The following is a 15,530-nucleotide window of genomic DNA, read 5'->3' on the forward strand; positions in this document are numbered from 1 at the left end:
GATAATTTACTGTATTTTATAAAGAGATTACATTAATATTGAGCATAATTCAGTGAAAATGGGAAAATGAATGGCCCACTCCTGTTCTAAAGGAAACACGGCTATTAAAGTGACCCTCTGACTTTATAAACCATTGATCCCATCATAGTAATTTAAATGTGTCGGTTATGACCAAACACCTGCAAAACTAATCAACTTCAATCATACTTTGTGGTTTTAAGCTAATTGTTTAGCAATATAACGAGCAAAACTACAACGATGAACCAGGTCCTGAACATCAGCATGTTAGCATGTTAGCATTATCACTGTTAGCATGTTAGCATTATCACTGTTAGCATGTTAGCATGTTGATATTAGCATCTAGCTCAAAGCACTGCTGTAATAAAATACACAAGCATATATATATATATTATACACAGTCATGGAAATAATATTAGTCCACCTTTTTTTTCTTCAGTTTCTTGTTCATTTTAATGTCTGGTTCAACTAAAGGTTCATTTGTTTGGACAAATATAATGATAACAACAAAAATATCTGATAAGAGTTTAGTTTAAGAGCTGATATCTAGACATTTAACATGGTTTTATTAAACTCTTATCAGATATTTTTGTTGTTATCATTATATTTGTCAAATTTTTAAAATAATTTTGTGTCTTTTTAGTCATTTTTTCTCTTTTTTTGGTCATTTTGTGTCTTTTTTCATATTTTTTTCATCTACAGTCATGGAAACATTCTTGATAACCAAAATCATCATCAATAAAACCATGTTAAATGTCTAGATATCAGCTCTTAAATTAAATTCTTATCACCTATTTAGTTGTTATCAGTATATTTGTCCAATTTTTTGTCATTTTGGGTCTTTTTTTTAACTAATTTTTCCTTTTTTGGGGTCATTTTGGTCATTTTAACATCTATTTTTGGTCATTTTGTGTCTTTTTTGGTCATTTTTACATGTAATCTGAGAGAGCTGGAGGTGTGTTACCTGTTCCTGCAGTGAAGTTTGCAGGCAGATCATCTTCATCACCATCATCACCATCAGCAGCAGCAGCATTATGTCTCAGAGTTTCACATCCAGGGAGAGAAAATAAATCCACGAGAGGAAAAACAAGCAGGAGTAACAGTAGAAAGAGTTCACATGGAGCTCTGACACAGTCTGTTCCACGACTACAGGAAAACACACAGAGATAACATCCTGAGCAGGAACACAACTATTAGACAACAATAGAGTTCTACTCCAACCGTAGGAGTTAATGAGAGCAACACAGACGCAAAAACTCTGGGAAAATTAAAGTAGTTGGAGTCTAAAAGCTTCAGTCTGGATCCAGCAGCGTCTCAGAGCTGGTTGCTCATTTTAAAGTTGCTGTCAGCGTTCTGAAGCAACTAACAGACAGTCAGAGGCAACGAGTGGACAGAGAGACTAGAGAGACTAGAGAGAGACTAGAGAGTTACAGCAGAGACTAGAGACTGCTGCCGTCACGGCTTCTCCTCTAATCTGGAAGAGACAGAAGAGAAAGAACAACAAGAGAAACTGGTGAAGGAGGAAGCTCCAGCAGAGGTCACACCTCCTCCTGGAGCTGCTACAGGACCAGGACCAGGACCAGGACCAGACCAGGACCAGGACCAGGACCAGACCAGCACTGGTTTAATAAGAGAAATATATTCTATATCTGTATTCTGTATTTATTTTGGTCATTTTGTGACATATTTGGTCATTTTTGCATCAATTTATTGTCATTTATTGTCATTTTTGCATTTATTTTTGTCATTTTTAGTCATTTTTACACCTATTTTTGTCAATTTGTGTCATTTTTGCATCTATTTTTTTTGTCATTTTTACATCTATTTTTGGTCGTTTTGTGTCTTTTTAATCATTTTTACATCAATTTTTGGTCATTTTGTGTCTTTTTAGTCATTTTTACATCTATTTTTTGTCATTTTTAGTCATTTTTACACCTATTTTTGTCAATTTGTGTCATTTTTGCATCTATTTTTTTTTGTCATTTTTACATCTATTTTTGGTCGTTTTGTGACTTTTTAATCATTTTTACACCTATTTTGGGTCATTTTGTGTCTTTTTGGTCATTTTCTACATGTAAAATGGAAACATTCTTGATAATAACCAAAATCATCATCAATAAAACCATGTTAAATATCTAGATATCAGCTCTTATAATATATTAAGTCCTGAATACAAACTTTAACTGAAGTCAAAATAAAGTCTGATCAGTAAAATGTACTGAACCGTCTGGGACCACTCGGGACATTTTCAGCCATATTTGTCATTTATGATCAGCCAAAAAAATTTTTTTATATGGAAAATAACCATTTTTGTGTGTTTTTTCTTTGAAAACAGTAACATCATGTAATTAAACTTGCATTTAAAGGGTTAAAATGCCAAAAATGTTTAAACATTTGATATTTTGAGCAAGGTGGAAGTTGTTTAAGAGGTTTATGCAGAAAAAAGTAGAAAAAATATGAATCTGTAAAGTTTTTATGCACATTTTCAGCCTGAAGGGTCTGAATGGCTCCTTTCATGTTCTCATGTTACTGTATAATATTATATTATTCTGTTTTTGTCACTAACAAATATATATGTAAGAGAATTGGACAATAAAGATGCTTTCTATTATATTCTAGACAATTACACTGTTGCTCATAAAGTTGGAATAAAGTTGTTTTTATTTAATCTCTTTCCATGAAATGATAACAGTAACAAAGTGATTCATTCTTGACAGATAAAGTGTTTATCTTCATCAGTGTCTTCCAAAGAGATTAGTGACACGATTCAACAGGAACAAACAGATAATTCTGTCTTCATCCAAATTCATGGGCAACAAAGTTTATTCTGTCAACATTGTGAATGTAAAAATAAATGTTCTTAGTTCTATTGGACCTCTGCAGACGGCGGCTTTATTCTGATGTAGAATGTTTTAATTCTTTTCAATTCTTTTGATGACTTTCCTTGTTTTCTTTCTTGTGACATACTGAAGGGTTTTATTTCCCCAGGACCATAAAAAATAATTTTGTGTCTTTTTTGGTAATTTTGTGTCTTTTTTTGGGTCATTTTGTGTCTTTTAAAATAATTTTGTTTCTTTTTCATTTTACTGTCATTTTGTGTCTTTTTTAAATAATTTTGTGTCTTTTTTGCTAATTTTGTGTCTTTTTTGGTCATTTTGTGTCTTTTTATTAATTTTGTGTCTTTTTTGGTCATTTTGTGTCTTTTTATTAATTTTGTGTCTTTTTTTGGTCATTTTGATACTGCCTCCTAGCCTGGCTAACAGCAGACTAATCTCAAATGAGATTAGTCTGGAAACCAGCCGTTCATTTCTCCGTAGAGGAGGTGTGGTTTACGATCCTCCAGAGCCGTTTATTGGACGCTTAGAATGTCTATCAAAGCGTCTGTAGGTAGCTCTTAGCCAATCAGATCAGTTATACCAGATGACGTAGTAGAGCAACAGAGATGGATGTTTGTTGTGTGTGTGTCTGTGAGAGAGTGTTGCTGCTGCTTTGCTTCTCCAGTTCTCGCTTTCTGCAAGATTATTTATTTTCACGCTTTATTCCCCCTCATGTCATTCAGCCACACATCCACTGATTTTATGGGCAATAAACAAGCTGCTGCGGGTCTCTGGGGGCTCCGCTGTCCCCCGGCTCGGAGCCAGATCACCGCCGTTACAATACCGAGGCTAATAGCTACCGCTAACGCCGTAACGGTAGCGTAGCGCTACCGCTATTAGCCCCGCTAGCGTAACGCCGGTGATCTGGCTACGAGCCGGGGGACAGTGGAGCCCCCAGAGACCTTTCGCCTTTCAACTTTCGCTCTAAACTATTTAAAACACCATCTACAGCTAAAGAGAGTTTCGCGTCTGCAGCAGCCATGTTGGATCCGTAAGAAAACTACAAAACTACAAGCTCCCTCCCCGTTCTGTGATTGGATCCTAAAACAGGGCTAAGAAACCTCTCTGGTTTCCAGACCGCCTGGAGGTTCAAAATGAAATCGAGCGTGCAAGGCAGTCTGGGTATACCAGGCTAACTGCCTCCTGCGGTTGCCAGGTAAAAATGACCAAAAACAGTAATTAAAGGGACCTTCCACACACAACACGGTAAAGTGCCATTCATATAAAACTCACATTAAACTTTCATATCAAGGTGGGGGCCACAAAATATCGTCACGAGGGCCACAATTGGCCCGCGGGCCGCCAGTTTGAGCCCCCTGGTGTAAAGGAGAGAAGGAGGAGGAGGAGAGTGTGAGAAGTCCTCTCTCTCTTCCTGACAGGAAGTTTAGGGAGGACTTCCTGTCCGTCTCCTGGTCTCAGAGGGACGCAGTAATGTGGAGGACTTCCTGTCAGCTGATTGGCCGCTCCGTCTGCTGCTGCACAGAGAAAAGGAACCAATGAGACGCTGCAGAGTTTCTTTTCCTGTTTTAGTTCAGTGAGAACAGACGAGGTGAGTCTGACCGCAGGAGGTCAAAGGTCAACCTGGGAGCACACAGAACAATAGCAGGAAACAGGCTGGCAGCAAAACAACCAGCTGCAGCAGGCGGAGAGCTGCTGCCTTGCTGACTGGCTCTACAGCAGCAGAGTGAAACCAGCAACACCATACAGGATCATCTGGACAAAAGTTATCAACAACTTCAATGTTCTGATCACAACGTCTTTATTAACTCTTTAGAGTTTGGGAATAATTTGTCAGTTTTTGACTCCTTTTCATTCTGTCTGAATATAAACCAGTTAAAGATCTTCACCAGGACGTGTTGCTGTCATTGTTTTCACCACAAACTCACCGATATGACCTGGTTATTATTATTATTTTTATTGGATCAACATTTTGAACACAAAACAAACACAACAAAAATACAAAAAACATGCATGAAACACACACAAAAACAAACATTTTTTTTACAAAAAACACATGAAAACACACACAAAAAACAGTAAAACACAATTAGATTGCATTAACACTAAAATATCAGAAAAAAAAAAGTAAAATCATGTTACTACACTTGTTCAAGGTGTTTTTTTTTTTTACCTTTTCTGAAAAAGTGTTGATGCATTAAATTGGACATGGAAACTCCTGGAAGTTTTAGGGTAATAAGTGACTCTTTATATAATAATCATGTTTATTTTGTTGCAGTATAGAAATTAAACTATGATCTTTTTAGTACAAAGTTGATCTTTCTTCCAAACTTTTGGCCTGAAGTTTATGTGCCAAAGTTTAAATTTCAGTATTGCCGCCAACACGGTTTATTTGTTCTTAAAAAATGTAATCAAAGTAAATATTAATCATGTTTCTCAACTTTGTGATGCAAATATTTGAAAACTGTGTTTTTTCAGTCTAAGTTTACTTGTTCCACATAGACGATTAGTACCAACTTTATAGTTTTATTTATATATCCATCCTCCATACAGCTCTCTATATTTATTTATCTGATCTGTTTTCACTTGTTTACTTTAATCGTGTATTGTTTTATGTTTACTGTTGATTGTTTATCTTAATTGCATTTGTATTTGTACGCTACTGGAACTTTAATTACCTTGAGGGAGTCTCAGTCTCTCAGTCTATAGACATTAATAATGAATGAATTAATAACAGCCAGACTCACTCACTCACTCAGTTTGTTGCATTTCAGAATGAAGAAGAACTGCAGATCTGCTGTTTTCAGACAGTTTCTATCAAATCACACAGTCGAGTCTTTGGTCTGGAGACACTTTTAGAAAATAATGTTTCTATTTAAATCAGTTTAAAATAAACGATAGTTGAACTAACGTGGTAAACTGCCACATTATAATAAACCTTTATAAAGTCTAAACCAAGGTTATTGTAGTTAACGAAAACTAACGAAATAACGAAAACTAGAATTGAAAAAAGATTTTCGTTAACTGAAATAAAAATAAAAACTAGAGTTTTTAAAAAAACGATAACTAACTGAAACTGTTTTTTGTGGTTACAAAACTAACTAAAACTAACTAAAATTATAGTGGAAATGTCCTTAGTTTTCGTTTTTGTCAACTTTTTTCATTCATAATTCAGTGTTTCTATTAGAACATGCAACACATGGTGAATATGTTTACTGAGACTGGGATGTTTACACTAGAACCAAAATACAAAACAGTTAATAACCTTATTGGGGCTGAGATGTATAAAATGTCAAAATTTATTATGACCTCTTTGAATCTGGCACCCAACACATAGCCCATTACAAAACAACTAAAACTAACACTAAAACTAATAAAAACTAAACTAAAACTAGAAAACTCACTCTAAAAACTAACTAAAACTAACTGAATTTGAAAACAAAAATTCACAACGAAATTAAAACTAAAACTAATGAAAAATCCAAAACTATTATAACCTTGGTCTAAAGCTGATGGTTGTCAAAGTTTTGGCTTCATTAGGTTTTGAACCACACAGATCTTAGTTCAGTGACCCAATAAATGATATCAGGTATTTGTTTTGCAGTAATGTTAGATAATGTTTGTCCCTGATATTATTTATTACTGAGTGTTTAATCTGTTTGACTTGTATGATGTGGAATCACATCTGATGTCCTCAGAACAACTGATACAAGACAAGAGAAATAAAACACTGGAGAAGGACGTCATGATGCTGATTATCTCACACACACACACACACACACACACACACACTGCTGACTACGACAGAGTGGGGACCAACATGAATGAAGGAGCAGAGAGTCGGAGGTCAGAGGTCGTGGACGTCTCAACCTCAACAATCGTCCAATCAGCAACTCTGAGCCGGAAAACAGACAAGAGACGAGAAAACATGAAGATAAGAGGAAGAGAGGAAGGATTTACTATCAGAGTCTCTCAGCGCTTTATCACAGCAGGATTTCACTGGATTCAACAGAATATCCACAACATTCACAGGATCATCAACAGTTTAAGGTCACCAGCAGTTACAGACAACTAGCATGAAACATGAGCTTTAACTGAACCAATCAGAACTAAACAACAGTGCTTTATGATCAATAATTGAGTGTGCTTGCAAAAGCACATTATATGTTATTTACCGGGCTTAATCATAGATTTTATTCTTACGTTTCTTCCGTGTTTTTTTCGTCGACTACTCCTCCCAGAGTTTTGGTCTCACACACACTAAAAAGGTATCAAATCAACCGGCTCGGCCATGACAGGTGTGCTGTGACTTTTCTAAGGGTTTCTGCAAACGGTTTTCAAATTATTGGGCAAAAACACGTCAAAAGATCCCTCCAATGTAACCTATGGAGAGGCTAGAGTGATGACATCATCGCGACAGTGCAGAGGGAGAGAAAAATTGTCAGAAATTGTAAATGTGTTGTGACTGTATTGACGGTTGTTGTTGTTTTGTTTTGTTGATGATCTCGGAGAATGGACATTTTGACTTAATGTTTGGACTCCAGGAAGAATAACTATGCTAATGTGCTGGTGCTAATGGACATCCAATAAATGAAATGAATCAATTCTTCTATAGTCAATAGCTCACTCGCTAACTAAAATCGTGTGTGCACGTGTGTGTCTGGTTCTCTCTTTCTGTGAGAGATACATCAAAGGATCAAAGGCTAAATTATACCAGAAACTAAATCTTTAACAGGGCGGTTAGCTAACCTGAACCAAACTGTTTTCATCTGGTGGCTAAATGTTAGATAGCCTCAATTAAACATTACCTTTAAAACTAGCTTTAGTCGATTAACTTACCTCAAAAAAACTTTTTTCTGCTAATTTAGACTGATAGCTAATTGTCTTCTGACCAGAAACAAACTGTTTAAGCTAAACGTTACCTGTATCAAATATTAACTGACAATCTTAGTTGTTAGCTAAATAACCTGCCAAACTGTTACGGCGGTTAAACTTGACCGCTAGCTAACTTTAACTCTACCAAACTAGTACCGCCTTTAAAATGGAGTAAATGGAGTAATGGAGCAAATGGAGTAATGGAGTAAATGGAGTAAATGGAGTAATGGAGCAAATGGAGTAATGGAGTAAATGGAGCAAATGGAGTAATGGAGCAAATGGAGTAATGGAGTAAATGGAGTAATGGAGTAAAGGAGTAAATGGAGTAAATGGAGTAATGGAGTAAATGGAGTAATGGAGTAAATGGAGTAATGGAGCAAATGGAGTAAATGGAGTAATGGAGCAAATGGAGTAATGGAGTAAATGGAGCAAATGGAGTAATGGAGCAAATGGAGTAAATGGAGTAAATGGAGTAATAGAGAAAATGGAGTAATGGAGTAAATGGAGCAAATGGAGCAAATGGAGTAAATGGAGCAAATGGAGTAAATGGAGTAAATGGAGTAATGGAGAAAATGGAGTAATGGAGTAAATGGAGTAAATTGAGTAAATGGAGCAAATGGAGCAAATGGAGTAAATGGAGTAAATGGAGTAAATGGAGTAATGGAGAAAATGGAGTAATGGAGTAAATGGAGTAAATGGAGTAATGGAGCAAATGGAGTAATGGAGTAAATGGAGCAAATGGAGTAATGGAGCAAATGGAGTAATGGAGTAAATGGAGTAATGGAGTAAAAGAGTAAATGGAGTAAATGGAGTAATGGAGTAAATGGAGTAATGGAGTAAATGGAGTAATGGAGCAAATGGAGTAAATGGAGTAATGGAGCAAATGGAGTAATGGAGTAAATGGAGCAAATGGAGTAAATGGAGTAATAGAGAAAATGGAGTAATGGAGTAAATGGAGTAAATGGAGCAAATGGAGTAAATGGAGTAAATGGAGTAATGGAGAAAATGGAGTAATGGAGTAAATGGAGTAAATTGAGTAAATGGAGCAAATGGAGTAAATGGAGTAAATGGAGCAAATGGAGTAAATGGAGTAAATGGAGTAAATGGAGTAATGGAGAAAATGGAGTAATGGAGTAAATGGAGTAAATGGAGTGTACTTCTATAGCGCTTTAATCCAAAGTTCTTTACACTACAGACTGACTCATTCACCCGTTCATACTGGTGTTCGGGGCTACCAGGGCAAACTGGTGCCACCTGCCACCATTGGGATAAATTGTTCTCTGATCTGCTGACTGGTCCAGTTCCCAGCCTGGTTTCAACCTGTTTGTTCTTCAAACTGCCTCGTCATCGTCATCCTGGGTCAATAATTCTCTCTTGGTTCCAAACAGGAATCCTGTTTGGATCGTCTCCATGTGAAGAACAACTGAAATAGTTTCTCTATTAGAGTTTTTTCTCATGAAAGGAAAGTCTGGAAGTGAGATTTTTGACCTCCTGGAAGCCTCCGAATGGCGACGGGAGGTCAGTTCACCACTTCTGCTGATCACACTTCCTGGTACAGTATCTCTTCCCTCGGTCTGTTCGAGTGTCCCAGAAAAGGAAATCAGACGAGTTTCATGAGGGTTAACTGGGACAGACAGGAAACGGAGGAAGTTAAATGAGTTGAAAGGTGGCGAAGCTTTTCGTGTTGCTGAACCGCCGAGTCATCAAAAGCTCAGCGAGCAGCAAAACGCTGACGGGAACTTCTGGAGCAATTCTTTCTCTACATGTCTTTAACAGTTGATTTTCCTCTGGAAACAAACGGTTCTGGACAGGAAGACGTTTAATACTGAGGTTATGAGTCAAAGACCTCGAAAATTATTGAGAAATAAACACTTTCTCTTTCCAAGAAACTTATTTTGAAAGTATAAATAAGTTACACAAGTCCAATTTTGACTTTATTCTCAGAGATTCTATTCTATGATTCTAAGTCAGAATTCTGATTTGCAACAAAATTCTGAGTTTAACGTCAGAATTCTGACTTTAGAGAAATTGATTTAGAGAATTCTGAGTTTAAGCTGACTTTAAACTGAGAATTTTGACTAAAAGGAAATATTCTGAGAATAAAGTCAGTTTAAAGTCAGAATTCTCAGTTTAAAGTCTTTCAAAGAAACTTATTTTGAAAGTATAAATAAGTTACACCTCTTCGGCCAATCAGCACCTCCGTTTTCTGCACTCGATTGCTCTGCCTCAACCTGGATGTTCGTCGCAGAAAATTGAAATTGAATTTTGCGAACTGAATTTGAATTGAGAACTGAATGTTCAGTTCCAAACGAATAAATTCAATTTCAAATTACAATTCAGATTCAGTTTTTCAATGCAATGATTCAAATTGAACAATCTCAAGTTAAGCAATTCAAATTCAAATATAAATAATTCAAATTCAAAAACGTTGCAGAAGCAGAATTGAGCATTTTAGCCTCAAAGTAGAGATGAGCTAGTCTGGCTACGTAAACATCCATTTCTGTCCCTCTACATACATCATCTGGTAGAACTGATCTGATTGGCTCAGAGCTACCTACAGACGCTTATTATAGACATTCGTATCGCTCAATAAACTGAAAAATGAATAGGTAGTATCCAGACTAGATCTCATTTGTGATCTAGTCTGGTGTTAGCCAGGATAATGACTCCCAGCTTTAATGATACATGTTAAAATAAAGCTCGGCCTCGACTGTTAATCACAGTTTCAGTTTTAGTTTGTATTTTTCCACAGAAGCCTGAAGTGACTAACATGTTGTTGGTTCAACAGTGAGTCTGGTTTTCTGGTTTTCTGGTTAATTCGCTGCATCAGCGCCAGACGGCGGTTTAAATCCTGCTGATTGTCTGAGAACTGAACCGCTGTGGCTCCACCAAACAGGAATCATTGCTGTTGCATGTGGAGTTTTTCATTTTCACTTTAATTCAGTGGCATTCCCCTTTAACAAGACAACACGTAAACATCAGTGGTGAATGGTGGCTGGCTTCCCATCAGTCTATGAATAATGTACCAAAAACATAACATACAATGGAATAAAACACAAAGAAATATAAAAAATAATACTCAATGATAATACTAAATGTGATATTTAAGAGTTCTTTTTGGAAATATCGTCGTCATCAGGAGCTTCGTGTTTAGTACAAAATCTGTTTCAGGATGGAAAACATCCGTCTGTCCCCAAAAACACAATTATATTAATATAATATTAATAAAAAGCTTCAATATACATTTCAATAATACTGCTTCATCAAGTACAATGTGCAAGGAATAAAATGTTCAGAGAGCAGATTGTGCCGAGCAGCGTGTGTGTGTGTGTGTGTGTGCGTGTGTGTGTGTTGCTTAAATCAACAGTTCATCAGTTCTGGTTTTCCTCGTCGTCTTATTCACTCAGAGTCAGAATGCACAAATGAAAAATGATTTTTGGTTTTAAGAGCATTTTAACATAAATAACAACATGTAACTCAGACAGCTTTGGAGTTGTTGGCTTTTTATTTTCATTTTTGTTGTTGATGAAGCTAGGCTAGCAGTTTCCCTGTGCTTCCAGTGTTTGTGCTAAGCTAGGCTAGCAGTTTCCCTCTGCTTCCAGTGTTTGTGCTAAGCTAGGCTAACACCTACTGGACACACAGAGAAATAAATCTTCTATTCTGACTCCGAGGATGAAAAAGAGCAAAGAGGATTTACCAGAAATGACAAACTGTTCCTTTAAGCTTTACTTAATAAAAAATAAGATCTCCTGTGGACTGTCTGCAGCGCCCCCTGCTGTGCAACATCAGTCTGTCTGTCAATCAAATCACATCATCCCACAAATCTGTTAATCTCCGTTTCAGACACTTTGCAAGAAGTTTTGCCCGAAACTCCCATTATTTGGGCTCCGTGTGAAGTCTCTGTAGAGTTTTTATTTCTCCAGCGGAAACAAAGCGGCGTGAGAACAAAGTCACATCCCTTTAATCTGAGGTACACGTATCGGCCCCGGTATGCTTCAAACTAAGAGCTCGTCTAATAAACTCTGAAATCAACAATCATGCTCCACTGTCTGCAGGTGTGTGGAGGCGATATGAAAGCATGCAGAGGTTAAAATGTTCTCTCGTACTTTTCTTTTGAACTGAGCGCTTCATGATCAACGTCTTCAAAGAGAGAAAGTCTGAAAGTGTTTCGCTGTTTGACAATTCATGTAGTTGAGTCAACAAAGACTACAGGCTGAAATATGAGCCAGCAGAAACTGAAGTTCAATTATTTATATTTGAATTTGAATTGTTTTGCATTGCATTGAAAAACTGAATCTGAATTGTAATTTGAAGCTGAATTTATTAGTCTGGAACTGAACATTCAGTTCTCACAATTCAATTTAAACGTTCTGTAACGAACATCCTGGTCGTTGAGGAAAATACACAGAGCGCCTCTTCGGCCAATCAGCACCTCCGTTTATTTTTGTAACATTTGTTTCCACCCGGTTGCCGATTTAACAAATAAATTCAATTTCAAATTACAATTCAGATTCAGTTTTTTAATGCAATGATTCAAGTTTAGCAATTTAAATTCAAATATAAATTTTAAAAATTCAGTTTCTGGTGGATCATATTTCAGACCCTTTATACAGTGATTGGCTGAAGTCTGCAGGTATGAAAGTAAAAGGGTTTTAAATGAGCTCAGACTCTTTTTCTCTGCTAACAAGATAAACATGATAAACAAGATAAACAAGATAAAGGCCTCTAGAGAGACTAAGTGTGCTTTGTTTTCCCCGTTTGATTGATTTCATCGTATCTCGCTGGTTTCTTTAGAGACGACTCCGTTTGAAGCATATTGAGGCATCAAAACGTCTGTCTGGCCCCGCCTACTCTGCCTGACCCCGCCCATATCTGTCTGGCTCCGCCCACTCTGCCTCTGCTCCACCAATCAGCCGGTGAGCTCCACAGGAAGCTCCCTGCTGCAGAGCGCCTCCCACTGGCGTGCGAGCAGCGAGATCAGCCTCTCTCTGCTGTCGGCGCCGGGGACGAAGACGCACCACTGGACCTCGCCCTCCGCCCCGCTGCTGGCCCCGCCCCCTCTAGGCTCCGCCCCCTCCTCCCCGGCTGCAGCAAAGTGGTCCATGGTGAGGTGGCAGAGCAGGTCGGGGCCCGGCAGGTCGTCGAACACCAGCGTCAGAGCCTGAGGGTAGGTCTGGTAGCCCAGCAGGACCCGGTCCAGGTCCCGGATCCTCCGAGCCTCTCGCAGCTGGTAGCGCTCCCTGTAGGGGGACATGAGGAGGACGAGGAGGAAGAGGAGGAAGACCACCATACTGTTAAAAGATGTCACACACTGTAAACACACAACGATGTTCGCTCGGAGAAAATGGGCTAATTTAACCAGGTGGTAACCTCCTGGTCTGAGCAGGGAGTCTTGCTGTTTTTAATGTTTATGTAAAGCACTTTGAATTAACTTGTGTTGAATTGTGCTATACAAATAAACTTGCCTTGCCTTGAGCTGCATTCTACTAAAATTCCAGCAGGTGTTGCTAAGTTTGGCTGTAGAAGCGTTTGGGTCCAATCATTTCAATAAAAAATGAGAAAACTTGTCACTTGATTTATTCCCTCAGAAATGTTTTTTAGGACAACACTATGGTCTCAATCACTAGTAAAAAATCTTCTTCAAGACAATCTGATGTTAATAGTGTAAATAATGGCCCCATTTAGAAGAAAATTCTAACGAGAAGATAAAGAATCGTATGATTTGGGGGCAGTGTTGCCAACTTAGTGACTCTGTTGCTATATTTAGCAACTTTTCAGACCCCCTTAGCAACTATTTTTCGAAAAAGCGACTGGTGACAAATCCAGAGACTTTTTCTGGTGTTATTGGAGACTCGTTCTTACTCTTCTTAACGAGCTGCGAGGCCGGAGGCTCTTCTCAACGAGCTGTGAGGCCGGAGGCTCTTCTCAACGAGCCGCGGGGGCCGGAGGCTCTTCTCAATGAGCCGCGGGGGCCGGAGGCTCTTCTTAACGAGCCGCGGAGGCCGGAGGCTCTTCTTAACGAGCCGCGGGGGCCGGAGGCTCTTCTTAACGAGCCGCGGAGGCCGGAGGCTCTTCTTAACGAGCCGCGGGGGCCGGAGGCTCTTCTTAAGGAGCCGCGGGGGCCGGACGCTCTTCTTAAGGAGCCGCGGGGGCCGGAGGCTCTTCTTAACGAGCCGCGGGGGCCGGAGGCTCTTCTTAACGAGCCGCGGGGCCGGAGGCCGCTCCAAGCTCATGAAACTAAGATCAATGGAAACTTCTCAGTCTCCACTGACTGCTTCACGTTAAACAACCTCCCTCCAAAACAGAAAACAGGACATGAACACGATGTCAGACGGATTAATGAAGTCAATAAAATGTGAATAAAGTCTGATCATCAGAATAATAACAGCAGTGCTTTTATTTGATGTTCTGTCTGTTTTCAGTCAGTGAATATTGATCTCAGCTTGTTTTTTCCTCCATGTTCCCTGAGACTCAACGTCACACACAGTATTTATCCAGTCAGTCAGTCAGTCAGTCAGTCGTCTCCTCTTCTTCCTCTTTTCTTTGCAGCAGACAAGTTTTTTTTTAGCTTTCTGCCAAATTCCAGCTGCAGCGTTCAGCAGAGACGACATGTTTCCCTGATGTCTGTCAGTCTCAGGAACTATTGTTAATACTTATAGATTTCTGGTTATTATTGCTTGTTTCTATTTATTGTTAATTTATTGATGGTTTTTTACAACACTGAAACTTCCACATTGTGGGACTAATAAAGGAATATCTTTTCTTATCCCTTAGTAAATAAATAAATAAATAAAAATAAATACATATATGGATAAGTAGATTAATATACCATTAGATGTACCAAAATGTAATAAATATAAATAGGCATTAAAAAATGTTTATAAAACAAATACAAAAATAAATATACTCAAAAACAATAAAAATAAATACATATATAAATAAATAAAATTAAGACAATTAAATAGTACATAAACAGAGGCATTAATATAAAGGATAAAAAATGATGCAGGAAATAAAACACAGGCATTACACTTACTTTTATTATTATTTTGGTACATTTAATAGCATATTAATTTATTTATTAAGTCCTGAAGGCCTTTAATGAACATAACTCTGCTCTCCAGTCACCCTGCTGGATAGAGATGATTAAAGGTTAATATAACGCTCAGGTAAAGGAGGCGGGGCTTCCTGTCTCACCTGGATGGAGGTTCTTTGGCGAAGTCGGGCAGCGGGTAGCTGACGTAGTCCTCGTCCAGCAGGAACACGTCGGTGCTGGTCAGGATCAGAGTCCTGGGCTGGAGCAGCGGACCAGAACCAGAACCAGAACCAGAGGAGGCGTGGCCTGAGAGGGAGGAGCCTTGGCTGGGAAGACTGTTGGGGATCTGGACCTGGAGGAGAGAAACAGATTTATTTTATATGTGAATTTAAAATAGCAAACCTAAGAAGAAGTTAATACAAAGACTGGAAATGAAGAGAAAATCAAAGCAAAAACCACTAAGAAAAATCATTTACGAGGTTTCTCCATCCTACAGTAACTGATGTTTTTGGCCACTTGGGAGCAAAAACACTGTAAAAACAACAGTGACATCATTATTAGCCGACTGGTGAACAAACAGTTGCCTGGTCAGCAGATTCAGCAGATACAGAGCAACATTATTGTTCATTTTCAGTCGTGTTTGTGTCCACCTCATTCATGTAACCACAACATTCACTTTCCTTTTTAATCTCCAGAGGAACAATATCTGCCTCTTTAGCTGAAATCTAGACATTTTCCATGGTTTTCTTGATCATGATTTTGGTTAT

General features: G+C 38.2%; 3 protein-coding genes across 3 annotated transcripts in view; 1 reads left to right on the plus strand and 2 right to left on the minus strand.

The window, feature by feature from the left end:
• stab1 (stabilin 1) overlaps positions 1-1,456 on the minus strand; it is a 93,174-nt gene extending 91,718 nt beyond the window's left edge. The window contains exon 1 of the mRNA XM_059328410.1: positions 983-1,456. Coding sequence (XP_059184393.1) covers positions 983-1,051 — 69 coding nt within the window. The 5' untranslated portion in view covers positions 1,052-1,456. The remainder of the gene's footprint in view (positions 1-982) is intronic.
• Positions 1-15,530, plus strand: part of ccdc71 (coiled-coil domain containing 71) — a 181,283-nt gene that overhangs the window by 120,297 nt on the left and 45,456 nt on the right. The window lies entirely within an intron of this gene.
• nisch (nischarin) overlaps positions 10,645-15,530 on the minus strand; it is a 39,288-nt gene continuing 34,402 nt past the window's right edge. The window contains exons 27-28 of the mRNA XM_059328385.1: positions 14,925-15,115; positions 10,645-12,967 (exon numbers count right to left, since the gene is read on the minus strand). Of these exons, the coding sequence (XP_059184368.1) occupies positions 12,637-12,967; positions 14,925-15,115 (522 nt within the window). The 3' untranslated portion in view covers positions 10,645-12,636. The remainder of the gene's footprint in view (positions 12,968-14,924; positions 15,116-15,530) is intronic.

The sequence above is a fragment of the Centropristis striata genome, chromosome 3, assembly GCF_030273125.1.
Source record: "Centropristis striata isolate RG_2023a ecotype Rhode Island chromosome 3, C.striata_1.0, whole genome shotgun sequence".
NCBI lineage: Eukaryota > Metazoa > Chordata > Actinopteri > Perciformes > Serranidae > Centropristis > Centropristis striata.